The 15,781-nt window shown below is 42.3% G+C and overlaps 1 protein-coding gene across 1 annotated transcript; it reads left to right on the top strand.

Moving 5' to 3' along the window:
• Positions 1–248: 248 nt before the first annotated feature.
• Positions 249–15,750, top strand: jazf1a (JAZF zinc finger 1a). The gene is made up of 5 exons (XM_065471109.1): positions 249–571; positions 8,057–8,129; positions 10,186–10,382; positions 11,649–11,818; positions 13,134–15,750. Exons 1-5 carry the CDS (start codon positions 457–459, stop codon positions 13,308–13,310), a joined length of 732 nt encoding a protein of 243 aa, XP_065327181.1. The 5' UTR covers positions 249–456; the 3' UTR covers positions 13,311–15,750.
• The last annotated feature ends 31 nt before the right edge of the window (positions 15,751–15,781 follow it).

Below are 15,781 nucleotides of genomic sequence, written 5' to 3'. Positions count from 1 at the left end.
TGGGGCAAACAGTAAATTTCCAATGATTCCTTATTTTAAGGACATAAATATATATATATATATATTTGTTTTAACTAAAAAAGATAAATCTGTTTCCTTTTGTTCTACTTGTGTGGTTTGTATATTGTGTTTATAACGTATGTATATGTGCCAAGATTAGACTTTGATTTTTGATATCACTCCGCAGTCAGTGCGGGCTCACACATGATACCAACAGGTAGGCAGGTCGTGACGTATGCCACCAGCCACCCCTCCTCCTCCTCCCACCGCCCCGCCTGCCTCCCAGCTGCGTCCGCCGCTGTCCTGTCTGGCCGCCCGGTGTCTGCTCCGCTGCTCCGCGCTCTGCCCCGTTCCTATCCCCGGACCCGAAACCTCTGCCTCCTCGTTCACCACCCCGGCTCCTGGACCCCCCCTCCAACCCCCTCTCCGCCCGGTGAATGCACCAGCGCCGTGAACATGACGGGCATCGCCGCCGCTTCGTTCTTCTCCAATTCCTGCAGGTTCGGGGGCTGCGGACTCCAGTTCGAGTCTCTCGCCGAGCTCATCGTCCACATCGAGGACAATCACATCGGTGAGTGGAGCCAGAGGGGGAGAGGGAACTAGACAGCTAGCTGGTATTAGCTAGCCCCCCCCCCCTACTCCCCTCTAGCTAGCTAGCTAAACGCAGATAGGCTCAGCTCTGCATTCCGCTATTCCTGCTTCTTGCTCTCCGTCGAGGCTCGCCGGAGAGGGAGTTATTTATCAACTTTTATATCTGGAAAATAAACTATGCTTTCTGAGATGTTGGGGCCGACTCGTCTGATTAGGAGTCAGCTACAGCAGTTACCTTTGCAGCGGTAACTCGACTAGGAGGGCCGCGTAGGTCTCATAGGTGAAACTAGCATCCCGACCAGACAGCGGTTTCACAGCTAGCGTTGCTGAGCACTGTTTACATTTCCAGGCCTGACGCAGTGCAGCCGTGGCTTTTCTTCATACCGCTTGTGCATTTGAGCTGCCGAAAACTCTTGACTGTCACATTTCTGAAAGCGTCACTCCCCCGTGGCTTTTCTGTTATTTTGGTGTCTAATTCCCACCGGCACTCCATCAGCTGAAGTTATAGCAGACATGCAAGGACATAATCAGATTTTCTTCCACAAGTACAAGCGCCGACTTGTTGCACCGCTTATTAGATTTTGGTCTGACAGTAAACACTCTGATGACTGCCCTCTGGCACGTATAAATACACTCGTAATCAGTTTGCCCACTACTTAACATAAGAGGCACAAAAAAGTTGCAGGGTAAACACTCTGGATTATAAAGAGACATGTAGTTTTTTTAATTAAGTGGTAATTGGTGCAATTAGTAACTTCTATTATAGCAGCATTGTATGTGGATTCTCAAAAATGGGGGGAAATAGAGCTGGTTTAGGTGCATTTTTGAGCTGTTAAATATAAAAATACCTGTCTTTGCGTGCACAATAATTAAAATCTAAGTAAATTATATGAATTCTTGATAAGGGAGTGCTTTCCTCCTATTGCCTCGAGGTAGCAGAGAAAAGCATGCAGATTTAAAGAACAGAATAAACTGTCACTTCCACCTAAACACACAATAACACAGTGTGTTAGATTAAACTATGATCCACCATAACAAATAAGACTAGAGATGCATTTACGCATCTCTGAATCACTCAGTAATCTGATGTGGGCTAATCATTATTTGTGGGGAGTATCCATCCTCATGAGGCTGTGTGAAGGAGGGGAGCGAGGGGTTTACATAGATGCTTCATTGAGCCAGTCTCCATGGCAACTGGCGGTCCCTAAAGGGGTTAGGGGCAGTGTATTGGGCTGAGTTATTGCACACCTGCTGTCTCACTGACAAAGAGTGCTGTCGATCAACCAGCTGTGTTGAGGACACCCAACGTGATGTCGCGTCACGTAGAGAACAGGACTGATAAACACAAGTGATGTAGTTGGTGTGGTGTTTGCTGGTGGGGAGACGGAGGAGCAGGGTGGGCTGCTCTTCATCTTACCCATATGCTCCATGGATCTCTTCCAAATAAACCCAAGGGTGGAAGAAATCAAAACATGATTTTTCACCTTGTCCCCACAGACATGCAGGGATTAATATTGCTTCCTCAGTTCAACAACCCAAACACCACAGACACTGAGTGATGTATGCCCCATCTGGCTCTTAGCTTGACCTTTGACCCTAACTGTCAGATGAACAGAATAGCGGTTTACCAGTCAAATATTCTGGATTAATGAATTGCCCCTCTCCTGGCTTTATAGCACGGTTGGTTATCAGGGGCGGCACAGACATAGTCTAATCAATACTGCTTTCAGATCAGTTACCATAGGGCTTAGAGTGACACATGGAGAGGATTGAGAGGGGGCGGGGAGGCAAGTGACATTTGGTTTTGACTTCCTTTTCGGTTGTGAATTAGTGCAGTGGCGTGTGATCAATAATCAATCAAAGGATCAGCTAATTTGATCGTCCTAACAACAGATAAGCTGTTTAAGGTCTCACAGATGACAGACAGATGTGATCATCCTTGTTCTTGCAGTGTGACAAGAAGCTTGAGATATGAGATGCTAGTAGTTGTAAAAAGTGAGTCAGCGGGACTTAAGTCAGGTGTGGAGAAATCAGTGTAGGCCTCTGCTGGAAACAGTTAGTTTTTGCTGCAGGCTGTGCTGCCCTCTTGTGGTAGGGCATCTAATGTGCTACACGACCAGAAAACTCCCAAATTTCTGCCTTGTGTTTGGACTCCTGTTCTAATCCGTTATCTTCTATATCATTTTTTTTATTTGGACTTCTGCCTTGTCTGACACATAATAGCTGGCAGCAAGCAGACCAGATGAGTGTGTCGTGATCCCATCTGTGAGAAACCTAGGAAACGTGTGGATCTACAACACTGATCTCATCCTAGAATAAAGGGCAGGAGCCTACCAATGACATGCCCACACTGTTTAGATTACAGCCGAATGCAATAAGGAAGTGGGGTTAGGTGCACTGTGTTTAGTGTGGTAGTTTTGTTGTGCTGGGAGTGTAGGTAAGGTCTGAGGAATGCAATGATGTCAGGCTTCTCTGCCTGCGTGCACGGCGGCAACAATGTTCTCACCTGCACAAGCACGTACCTGCCCCTTACCTCAGCAAAAAGGACAGGGAGGGGGGGAGGCAGGTAGAGATTAAAAGCAGGGAAAGAGATTTAAAAGAGAAGGTTATGAAAGTCAAAACACGGGTGTGAGCTGAGTACAGGGAAATCCCAAAAGATATCACCTTTGTTTGGACAGACTTTACTTGAATCCTTTATTTTTCTTCTGCATTCGGAGTTAAAGGTTGAGCTGAAACTACGGCCTTGTAACATGATGTAAACTCTGCTGAAGAATGCTGATCGTTAGTTTGCAGTGATTTTTTTAAAGGTGTTGCTTTTCGATTACAGGGATAATTTTGTGGGTACGATTGGCAAACCACTAGAATTTATTTTTGCATTTTTTTCTTTGTGATGTTGCTTACAGGGGAGACAGCATGTTTGAGGATGTGTAGATTATTCTGTTTTACTATGTAAGTTAAAGCTGAATATGTTAGATATAACAAAATTTGTACCAGTAAGTCACGTGCTGAAAAGGTAACCAATCAGTCAATTATTTTTACAATTATTTTTCATTTTTATTTTACATTGTAATTATTTTTTGGACAATGTTTCTGTATTAGACTGATCATTTCAGCTCTATGGATATGTGATTTTTAGCATTTTCTTTTGTATGAATACATGCCAGAATGTATATATGCATTAAAAGAAGGATTTCAGCTCTTTGTTCTTGCTTTAGTTGCCAGGTTGTTTCCCATCCCGCTCCTGTCAGAGGTGTGAGAAGGGAAGGGGTGCATGTTTGTGCATGTGAGAGGCTGTACTCACTATACTTCCTGTATGACCTGTCAGGGTGTAGCGAAGCAGTTATTGGACTGGCATCCCAAACTGGAAACTGCAGACCCTCTCTTTTGCTTCACACACACACAGTCACACACACTGTCTTTCGGAAGTCGCACGATCTGAGCGCCCCACCAAGCACTGGGAAGCGTAATTACAGAGGAGTTTGCCTTTCCCTCCACCCATATGCCCCCTCTCTCTGCTCCCACTCCTCCCCCTCGCCTCTCCTCTCCCTCCATCCGGTTGCCTGCTGCTTTAGAAACACGTTAAAATGCTCTCCGAGGCTTAATTAGCAGGCTGCATAACAAGCCATGCATTCTTGGTCTGGTTTCAGCACATACACACATGTAAAGAGAGACATACACAGACCTCTCTACACAATGGGCTTGTGCATGTGGACACATGCAGACAGAGTACATTCAGCAGGTGGCAGCAGTGTGCTGTTTGTGAGAGATGGATGTGTGTGTTGTGAAATGAGTGGCTGCAGATTGGGCACAGCTATTAATAACTAGTGTTTCCACTAGTTATTGGTGGTGATACGTTGAAACAAAACAGATAAGGAAAACATGTACTGAATTATAAATATACACATGCATGTCCATTAGCCTGCTAAAATACTGTACTGTAAATTTGAAATTGGCAGCTTTGAGGTTCAGTTAGCAAATATATATACGTGTGTGTGTGTGTGTGTGTGTGTGTGTGTGTGTGTGTGTGTGTGTGTGTGTGTGTGTGTGTATATGTATGCATGTAGCTTACTGGGTGTACATATGCAGGTCTTCTGGCCACAGCAGCAGGATCAACAGCGTGCTCACTTTCTGTCTAGATCGGCGAGTGGAAGTTGTAAAACCGACTAACATTTACTGCAGTTCTCGCTCTCCGCACCTGGCTAACCCCATTTCCACCAACACCCCTCCCCCTTCTCTACACACACTTACCTCATCCACAATCCTCAGCACCTTGAACATCCCAAGATATTAATTCTGGCATTCTTTCCTCACATTTTTGCCATTCTCACATTAAATTGCCTTCAGCTGATGTTTCTTTCACAGTTAATCATTTGAGTCAGTCTTATCCTATGTAGTTGGAAAAAATGTGGAATTAACAGAATTTCTGCATTGATTAGTCATAAAATGTGGCCTAATCTGCATCGTTACAAAAAAGTTACAATTATGGACCGCGATAATCTGACTAAACTAAAACCACACAGTTGTGGTTTTCCTGTCTTAATTGAACACATTGAGTGATCACTCACAGTATCGGCTAATAAAAGTAAGTCAGCTTTTGAATTTAGTCACTCGTAGAAGGAGCAACAGTAGCTGCTGACACAGTGAAGAAGGCCCATATAAAACTCTTGATTGGACACTCTTCAGGTTAGCCACAGCATCTCAATTGGATTAAGGTCACTGTCTTGGCCATTAAAACACTTAATTCTTACTTTGTATCCTTTGGGTTATTATGTTGTTGCCACCCTCCTAAGCCTCAGTTCATGGACTGCTGCCCTGACACTCTACTGTGTAATGTTTTGATACAGTGTTCAATGTATTGTTCCTTTAATGATTGGCATCAAGGCTGTGACGTGGCAAAGCAGCCGCACACCATGATGCTTCCTCCTGCTTGCAGTTTGTTTGCCTACAAGATATTGCTGACTTTTCTTCTGCTTCATGTGCCTGGTTTTTTGAAGGGGACGTGGAGAGGTGGAAGTCCTGGTATTAAGTAATTTTTTTTAGTGAAGATGAACGAACATTTTAGCAAGACTTCTGCAGGTGTTTTGTTGTAACCCTTCGGTCTTGTTTTCACCTCTTTCAGATGTGTGCTGTGGTTTGATATTTGCAAGACATGCTGTCAGCCTTGTGCATCTCTGTACTGCTTTTTCTTGCAGTCACAGAATGGTTCAGACCTGATTGTAACATCTACTCTTACCAGTAAAGATTCATAAAGAGATACAATTAAAATGAAGCAGAACTGAGTTCAGGTCATTGCTGCAGCCCTCTACAGTAGTCCTAGTTTCTTATGTAGGCCCTTAGGAACATTATTTGTCCACCTCTGGTTTAGACTAGCCAGTCATTCTTGAGATGAGCAGCCTACATTAGGCTTTTCATGCATGTCTTTAAAGGAAGTGCTACAGCTGCATCCCAGACTTCCAATCCCATGTCATTAATTGGAACACCTGACTTCCAGTAGCTTTTGGAGAATTTGGTAGTGTTTTTCTAGCCTGGACTGTGAGTAATTACTCAGTGTGTTCAATAAAAGCACGGAAAGTGCAGGTTTTTGTTTGTTGTTAGCAGAATCTGACCAGTGTAAGATTTTTGAGAGTGATATCTATAAAAAAAATCTGATATTACAATATATTAGCTGAACATATTTCCCTAAGATTTATGTGTAGTTATTTATTTACTACACAACCTCAACACACAGAACATCAACCATGTTCTGTGTGTTGCCTTTCTTCAGTCCCGTCTTTATTTTTCAGATTTATTGGTCGTTATAAACGCTGATACAGATAGACTGACACACAAATAACAATGGCTAATCATATGGGCTTGGCTCTTGTTTTGATTTCAGTCAGATTTTTGTTTGTTTTCAATTAGGACAGAGGTAAAAATCAGTAGCATTGAAGTCCTGGTAATATGAGGATATTCACAAACTTTTTCTTGCAACTGTATAAGTTTGACTCTGACTATTTTTAAAAAGATCACACTAATTAGTTTTCTTTCTATCACCTCCCCAGATGTGTTTTGTTCTGTGGTTTAAGTTTGTGAAGTAATGTGAAGATGCCACTGTGGACTCTGTGGAAATCTTTTAGATTTAAAAAAACCAACAAAAAAGGTTATAAATATTCTAATCCAAACTCATTTGTCATTCCTGTCATCTTTTTGCTTAATCTCAGTGCATATATAGATTTTGTTTTAGTAGATTTTGTTGTCTAGTCTACTCAGTGGTTTCCAAAAGGTTATTAAAAGATGCAGATAGCTCTCACTAAAACATGTCTCGTGACTCAGGGATGTAGGTTTAGCTGTGTGTATGTGTGTGTGTTTGTGCACAATTATGCATGCACAGAAAGCTCTGGTCTCTACATCTGAGCAGCAGGTAGGATTATTAAGTCTCAGCTATAAAAGACTGTCAGAGACCACCTCTGCGGACCACCTGGGTATATAATCTTGCTACCCTTTTTCCCCTTTGCCTAGTCTTTTTATTTTGAAAGTCACATATATAGGACTATGTTTTGCATGGCAGACCAGTTGAAGTGGGCAAGTTTCTTTTTTCTGGGTTGTTTTCTTGTTTGCTGGTCTCCTTAGTGTTTCTCCTCCCGCACGGTGGGAAGTCTGCATTCTTTGTTTAATTATGAGGTGTGAAAGCCTGAAAACTGAAGGGCTGAGAAGGCCAACACACCACAGTTGGAAGCATCCAGGAGTGTGTTGTTAATTTTTGCACAGAGATGATCTAGTCCTTGGATCTAAATTGAAATACATCTGCTAGCTATTACATATGTTGCTGCAATTATGCCTGCTAGTGCACACACTCACGCAGACATAGATGGCTTGGCTTAAATGTACTGTTTTTTTAAGCTCCTTCTGAACATTCCCAGGTTGAACACTTGATGGCACTGGTAGTTCACATATGTAACCCACCCGCAGTGTTTTCATGCACACTTGCTTCTGTTTTCCCGGGGGTGTGAGATGGGACTTTGAAGTACACACTGCTTGCCTCAGGCAGTGGAAGTTGCCGACTGTAGCGTTACTGACTTAGCAAGTCATCTGGAAAAAGCCTGTATGTACTCCTCAACTCATACAGTGTGTACATTCATCACAACTGCCTTTACTCTAAAGTAATTTTTTTTTTTGTAACCACATCCTCCCCCCGGCAACGATTAAGTGGTCTTGGGTCACTTCAGCGAAGGCATTGGTTGTAAATTAGATAGGGCTTGGTTCTGCTGTAATAACGTGCCGTTTATGAAAGTATCTGAAATGTATCTGCAGGGTGCCACACATTGAGACTAATACAGTGAACGCAGTGTGAGACATATCTAGTAATCCATCAGCCTGTCTGGCAGAAAGAATACATGTGTGAGTCAGCTACATACTTAGAGTATTCACAGAACATTTTCCCTCCACAGGGAGTGGTGATTAATCTGAACGTCTCCTTCTCTCGCAGACACAGATCCGAGGGTCTTGGAGAAGCAGGAGCAACAGCAGCCCACCTATCTGGCCCTAAGCTACATCAACAGGTAAGGCACACACAATCGTACACATTCACACACGCTCAAAAGCATCTGTCTACAGAGGGCACCATTGTTCCACCAGTGAAAGTTAATGTGCGTGTGAGTGTGTGTATATGTGGCTTGCGGAGAACATCTCCAATGACTGACTTTTCCCATACCCACAGCAGTGACTCATCCACAGACCAGCACAGAAAACCACACAAGACAATCACTTTTGACTCCCTGTGCAGCCAGAGGATTACGGCATGTGTGTGTTTGTGTGTGGTGAACCGATGTGTCACGTCCCACTAAATGCCTCGTTAAATCCCTACAAGATGTAACACTGAGAGAGATAATGGTGGAATGAAAGAGAGAGGTTTGTTTTCTGTGATAATTGTTCAAGTGGCGAGGCTATAAATGTCATTTGTATTTACTGTACATGTTTTGAGAGAATATTTAAGGGACGAGTTCATTCAGCAGCAAGGCCCTGTCTTCTCACACAAACGGACATTTTTCCATAGCAACAGTGGAGCACAGCTTAACACCACATGTTAGAAAAACGAAATTAGGATATGAATCACAATTTATGAAAAAGGATAATAAATAATAAATTAACAGGGTTTTATTAAAGCAGCGATACTTCTGCAGTCAACAGAGGGTACGAGGACAGATTAGCCAAACTTAGAGTAAAAAATAAGTAAATAAAAAAATAACATTTAAATAAACGGTTAGCAGCTAAAAAACACTGTGCAAAGACAGCTAAAAGAATACATATATTATTAAAATCGTAACAAAAAACCTAAACTGTGAAACAATATTTGAAATTGCTAATTACTAGTTAAACTTGTTAGATAAGACTTTTTAAACTGTATACCATTTGAATAAGGATTTAATTTGATTGCTAATAGTATGGATAAACATTTAAACAGTTAGCATTACTAAATAAATTGCTACAAAATAAGCCGAAGTTAGGAGTTAAGAGCTAAAAGTGAGGCTTTAAATTGAATCTTAATTGAATAGAATAATAAATTGAATAGAATAGAATAATCCTTTAATTGTCCCACAAGGGGAAATTTGGTTGTAACAGCAGCAAAAAGACACATATACAAACAAACAGTACACAGGACACAGAACAGAAACATACACAATTTTTCTTAAATATTTCTTGTATTTTTCTTGTACAATTTTTCTTGTAGCTAAAAGCATGGATTTTCCACTGCAATGACTAGCTAATGGCAAGATAAACCGTTCAAGAAATCTAAACTAGCTAAAAGTGAGTTATTAGCTAAACATAATAGAGGTGAAATGTTGAAAAAAGCTGGACAGTATTGGCTGAAAATGTGTCTATCAGCTGAAAATCTTACCCAAAAGTATAGATTAACACATACAACTAAATGGAGTGAGAAAACTGTTGAAAAATGTCAGTAAACGTAATTAATAGCTGCTAAACAGAGTTGTAGCTAAAAGTTGTAGATGAAGGATTAAAATAGGCTACATCATTAGATCAATAGTGGATCTGTGGCTGTACATCAGTTTAAAAAGTAAGAGAACTACTGTTTTTTAATGTATAATTTCATGTAATCATAAGCAAAATCTGAATAGTTAGGCCTCAGTTGCACAGTCCTAGAGACCAGTGGCAACCTGTAGTTGGTAGGGTTTGTGTCATCCATGCAAACCAAAGGCAACAGTTGCAATCTGCTAGTGACCAAAGCAATCACTAGGTTTTTGGTGCAGTACTGTAGCATGGTTGCTGGGTAGTTATCAACCAGTCTCTAAACCTCTGTGGCTGTAGCCTTAGCAGGGAAAGGGCAAAACTACAACAATTGCCAAAGTTATAATAAACTTTCAGTTTACCTGATTACCTTTCAAATTAAGAGGTCAAAGTTATAAAAACAAAAAACAAGTGGATGAAAATGTGTTAGCATTTATTTGACCAACATTGCTTATATTTATAAGGTGTTCAAGTTGATGAGAACACAGCTGTCACATAAGTTTAGTATTACACGCAGGTAGGAGACCTTTCCACTGATTAATAATGAGAAATCGGATAATGCGAACTAATAAAATAACTGTGCGACGTCAGGTTCATGACGGATGCAGCACGCCGGGAGCAGGAGACCATGAAGAAGAAGGCCACACCCAAGTTGTCCCTGTCCATCACGGGCGGAGTGTCCAGGAACAGCACGGCCACACCTCCCCGCCACACCAGCGGTAACCTGACGCCTCCCGTCACGCCCCCCATCACCCCTTCCTCCTCATTCCGCAGCAGCACACCTACAGGTATAACCGGTGTGTGTGTGTGTGTGTGTGTGTGTGTGTGTGTGTGTGTGTGTGTTCAAACGTATGATTGAAAGGGAAAAAGATGGATTGCTTATATGTGTGATGGGAATGGATATGTTGAAACTGACTTAGGCAATTTAACCCTACTGACACAAGGAGAAAAAAAACATGGGAAGCATATTCATCAAAGTCAGACAGCACACTGAAGAGCGAGTGAAGATATTTGTAATGCAAATGGAATGCAGCTTATTTCATAGCTGTCCAATGGCTCTGCATCTCAAAGTGAAAACTACAAAATACCTGCTAGGAGTGCACAAGCCTGCTCATCTTATATTCAGCAGTGTCTCTGTAAACATTAACCATTATTTTTTTGGATATTTCTGGCCAATTCTACGCTAATACTTGCTCTTTTGTAAATCATCAGGAAAATCTGCTGTCACAGTGGAAAGCTTGTAACCAACCACCATGCTCCTGTGTGTGTGTGTGTGTGTGTGTGTGTGTGTGTGTGTGTGTGTGTGTGTGTGTGTGTGTGTGTGTGTGTGTGCTGTTTGTGTCTTGGGAATGGTGGCTCCTGCAGTGAGCAGACCAGTCAACACTCTGCTAATTACATAGCAGCTGTCACGCTGTGTGTTCGCATGGGGCCGTGTGTTGCACAGCCTAGAAGCAGATGTCCAATTCCAGCCCAAATGGTTCCAAACGTAGTGTTAGGTCTGGGCTTACACATCAGCATGGCTACACACACACACACACACACACACATATATATATATATGCGCGCGCGCACACGCCCCTTTCAACATGTGCCAGGGTGCCATCCATTTCCTCAAGCTGAGGTGCAGCATTTCCTGTGAGATGGTGGGGGGTCAGTGGGCCTTTATGTCTATGTGTGTGTGTGTGTGTGTTTGTGTGTGCATGCATGTGAGTGGAAAATGTTCTGCACTTAGTAAAGCACTTTTTCCAGGCTGAGCAATGGGGATCACTCCCACTTAATGATCTCTTTCTCAGTGCCAATCCCCACATTTTGACTCACAGGCACACACGGAAGCACATCACACCATTTCTGCCTTGTGCGTTCCGTGATATGTGGGCTGCTTATGCATCCGAGCAGGGGACAGCACGCAGAGAAATGTGTTAATAAAAAGTCACTTATCGTTTTCTGCTTCTCAAATTCCCAGGGCGTTGCATTCCCGTGGGTATGTCGCTGTCCATGTTTCAGCTGGGTTGACAAGTGTTTTTTTGTTCTGCGTGGCTCCATTATGCCTTTAGGCAGCGAGTATGATGAGGAGGAGGTAGACTACGAGGAGTCGGATAGCGATGAGTCGTGGACCACAGAAAGCGCCATCAGCTCTGAGTCCATCCTCAGCTCGATGTCAATGAACGGGGCCGATGAAAAGCCGTTCGCCTGCCCCGTCCCCGGGTGTAAGAAGAGATACAAGGTAAGGCTGAACCTGAGGGCGGAGCAGGCAGTTCCACGAAGGCATGAGGTTTTACTTCTGAATAAATCCACACTAGAACTTTTGTCTGAGTATCACATGTGTTTGAAAAAGCACATTATAAAATCTGATGGTGATTAATATTTTCTGCTTCACTTAATTTTTTTTTATTCATTTTTTTTAATAATAGCTGGTAACAAAAAACTCATTCAGCTTGCTCACTGTCCAAGCTGCTTAACTAATGGACAGTGTGGGAACATTTCTCCCTAATACCCTGAAGACAAAAACAGCAGCGTGGGAAAAGCGACCTTTGTTGTTGAGGGGCATTCACAGAGGATGAGACTAGCAGTGATATAACAACCAGACACCGCAGGATTTCATTGAAATTCAGGGACTGATGGTGACGACACTGAAGTATCCATTAGTGATGCAGTGGGCATACTACATCATAGTTGAAGTTATCCAACTTTAAAGCGGGGAAAGGAAATTGTTGATTGACAGAAAAATGGTAAAATTAGCATGCAAACATGCTAATATAACGCAGTCTTAAGGTTTACCTTCCTAGTTTAGTAGTTCAGGATGATAACTTTAACTCCCTACCACTAAACACAAAATAGCAGTTTTGCATGTAAATCACTGATATTTCTGGGCGTTTTTAGTCTTTATTGTCTTAGGACAATGTATAGAAGACCACAAAGCTGGGAGAGAGAGAACAGGGGAAGACATGCAGTAAGTGGCCTCAGGGTGGATTGGCGAGACATCCATCCCTGCATCTGTCTGTGCACTATTCATAAGCAGTACTGTTCAGATTATAGTGAAACTTGCACCCAGTAATGGGTCTGCACCCAAATTGTGCTTAAGGTCAAGTTCATATTTGCAATTCTCAGTAGATTTTAACTCTGGTGGCTTCATGATATAAGGAGACTCAAAGTATTAAACAGCTGGTGCACATGGGATTTTTCTTTTGTGTACCACATGATAACTGACAACTGATCTGCTACCTATTGTTTTAAAATAAAAAAGCCTAATCGATTGAAATCGACCATGTTTTATCATCGTGAGTGAGATAAAGTCAACTCACTGGCGCTACTCTATCATGATGTGTGTAGTGAAAAACGAGAGAGGAAAAACAAATGTTGGATGAAGCCTACGTTTAGTAAAATGTTTCACATTCGTATTTTCATTGTATTTTCATTGGAATTCTGTCCATAAAATCTGGGATAATGCTCTGGTGTTTTATAGATGCTGCGTGCAATCAAAAGTGGTAATTATAACCCCATTTTTCTTCTTCATCTCTGCATGTGACCACTTTCTTCAGAATGTGAATGGTATCAAATACCACGCCAAGAACGGCCACCGCACACAGATTCGTGTGAGGAAACCCTTCAAGTGTCGCTGTGGCAAAAGCTACAAGACCTCGCAGGGCTTGAGGCACCACACCATCAACTTCCACCCGCCCGTCTCCACCGAGATCCTCCGCAAGATTCAAGGCTAAGAGCCTGCGCTCACACCAATCAACTTCCCCTAAAAAAAAAGTCCTGACTTTCCTTACCCATCCTATGTACACTAAAGGATCAAGTGCATGCTTTAAGTTTTTTGGTTTTTTTTAAATCATCTTCTTTTTGTGTGTTACGTTAGTATTTTTTTCTATCTATGTTATATCACTTGTATTTTTTTGGGAAACAAAAAAACTATCTTTGTAGTATTTTTATTGATGTACATTTGCACATTCGTATATGCTATCACATTATTTTATTTTCTATCGTTCGACTTACATAAGGTGCTAACTGTAAAAAAAACAACAACAGAAAGAAAAGACAAAAAACAAAATGATACGAAAGTAAAGAGGAGAAAAGACGGAGACGTGAAACAGGAAGTGCAACCAAGCCCTGCCTTCCTCCTGCTCAGCTCTGAGTGGGATGAAGTTGGCCTCCAGTGCTGATGTAAGCTCAGCGGTTGTTACACTCCCTTTTGAGCTGCAGAGTCCAGCTGAGCTTAGATCTGTGCCTTCACGGTCATTTGTGGGGGTGAAAGCGCTGGAGTTAAGTTATACTTTTAATAGATATATCGATATATAAACAATAGACAGATATGTATGTGTACATAAAAATATATAAAAGTATTCATGAGCATATACATAGTTACACTTTATTTTCAAGCTTTATTTTATATATTTTTGTCAGTGTTTTAGATTTCGTGTTCATTTTTATGTATCAGTTTCATTCCTCATTTGCTGATTGAGCAATTCTGTCACCTCAGAGGTCAAAGGTCAAACAGCTGGCTGACTTTAGGTTCTGAGTTTTTGTTTGTTTTCCTTACATGTTCTAGAGATTAAGCGCTAATGCTCCTTTCAGTTTGACACCGATCTGTGTGTCGTTTGACACCGATCTGTGTGTCGTTTGACCATTTTATCACGTGGAGAACGTATTAGAACACGGCCCGATCCGTATCCGCATTAAGCCATCGTTATCTCCAGCGTTTCTTCATTCACAGTGCCAGAGCTGCGTTCCACACGCTTAGCCACAAAAGTGGGTTAAGCGGCACACTGTATTCCAGTTGCCAAGATCTTTGTAGTTGTTTTGTTTTTTCCATGATCGTTGCCAACAGCTCTCCACTGCCAAACATTGACCATACCATGTGCCTGATGAGGGGATGAGGGGATGAGGAGAGAGGGAGGGGGGGAGGGAAGGAAGGTGGATGGGAAGAGTGTTGTAATATTTCCACCCCGGAGGTCGCCCCAGACGTGTGGCAATGATTTTCTTGTACGTCGCACCTCCAAAAAGAAAAAAGTCACGGGAATGAATGGATGTACACGAGAAGAATGTTTTTCACGCATGTTTCTGTGTCGTATGGAGACGTGTGAAAGAAGAGGGTGGATTTTGTATTTGAAAGAGATTACCATCTACGTGTCGTTTTTGTGTGTGTGTGTGTTTTAGACAAAAGCATTCCAGTCCATTGTGTGTGCGCGAGAGTGTGAGAGGTGTGTGTTTTCAGCAGTATCCAAGTCATCAGCCTAGAGAGTATTACTGTAATCTGTGTCTCATTGCTCGGATGTGTCATGTTTCTGTGCCTGGCTGCTGGTTCAACTCCTATGGAGCAGGGTGGTTGGCTGGCTTGTTGCTCCTGACTGGGATTTCATCATTCCGAGTGAGAGCGCAGCGCTTCAACTCGCCAAGACACATTTGTTCATTATATCATCATTTCCCTCATTGTACAAAAAAGTTTAGATTCTGCTCAAGGCTTGCAGCATGAGCCCCCCCGTTCATTTGATAGGTACAGTGATCTCCGACATGCACACACCGTCCTGTCCTCCAGTTTGGCTATAGGGATTTTTACTTACACAATGTTGTTAAAAGGCAGACTGCAGGATCGCCACATACCCTCAGCGAGTGTGCTGCTACATAAGCACAAATCCATGCCTATTTTAAACCACCTGGAATCTGGATCTGTAAAATCTTGGCACCAGGTTACGAGGACATCTGTGGAGCTGCTAGCCTGAGATGATGGTAGAAGACGCTTCAGTCCGGCCTTTGAGCGTAGGAGAGAAGGTTCTCTGCGGGGACAGACTGAAAGTTGAGCTGTCAAGCGCTCGTAAAAACAAAACCCATCCTCAGCTTCAGACTCGGGAGGGCCACTCGCACATATGGGAGAGGAGGAACGGAGGGTGTGTGCTGGAGGGGAGATGAGGGAGGAACTTCAATATACCGTGTACAGTGAATGTATCGTAACGTGCGTCTGTTGTCAAGTGCTTTTAAATTATATTTTCGTATGTAACGTGGAGACTGATGTTTCCTTTTTTTGTACGGGGGTACAACAGGTTCTGAGAAGAGTGACTTGTAAATGATGTCAACCTGTCTTTCTATATAAAAGAGAAGCTGCTTAAATGTAAACAGGAAACGACTGAAAAAAAAAAAACAGCAAAATAAAGTAAAAAAGCTCCATATCTCAGACTCGTGTTCATTATTT

Source organism: Pelmatolapia mariae, linkage group LG22 (genome assembly GCF_036321145.2).
Source record: "Pelmatolapia mariae isolate MD_Pm_ZW linkage group LG22, Pm_UMD_F_2, whole genome shotgun sequence".
Taxonomy (NCBI): domain Eukaryota; kingdom Metazoa; phylum Chordata; class Actinopteri; order Cichliformes; family Cichlidae; genus Pelmatolapia; species Pelmatolapia mariae.
The sequence above is the reverse complement of the archived record's forward strand: the minus strand, read 5'-3'. Positions and strand labels throughout refer to the sequence as shown.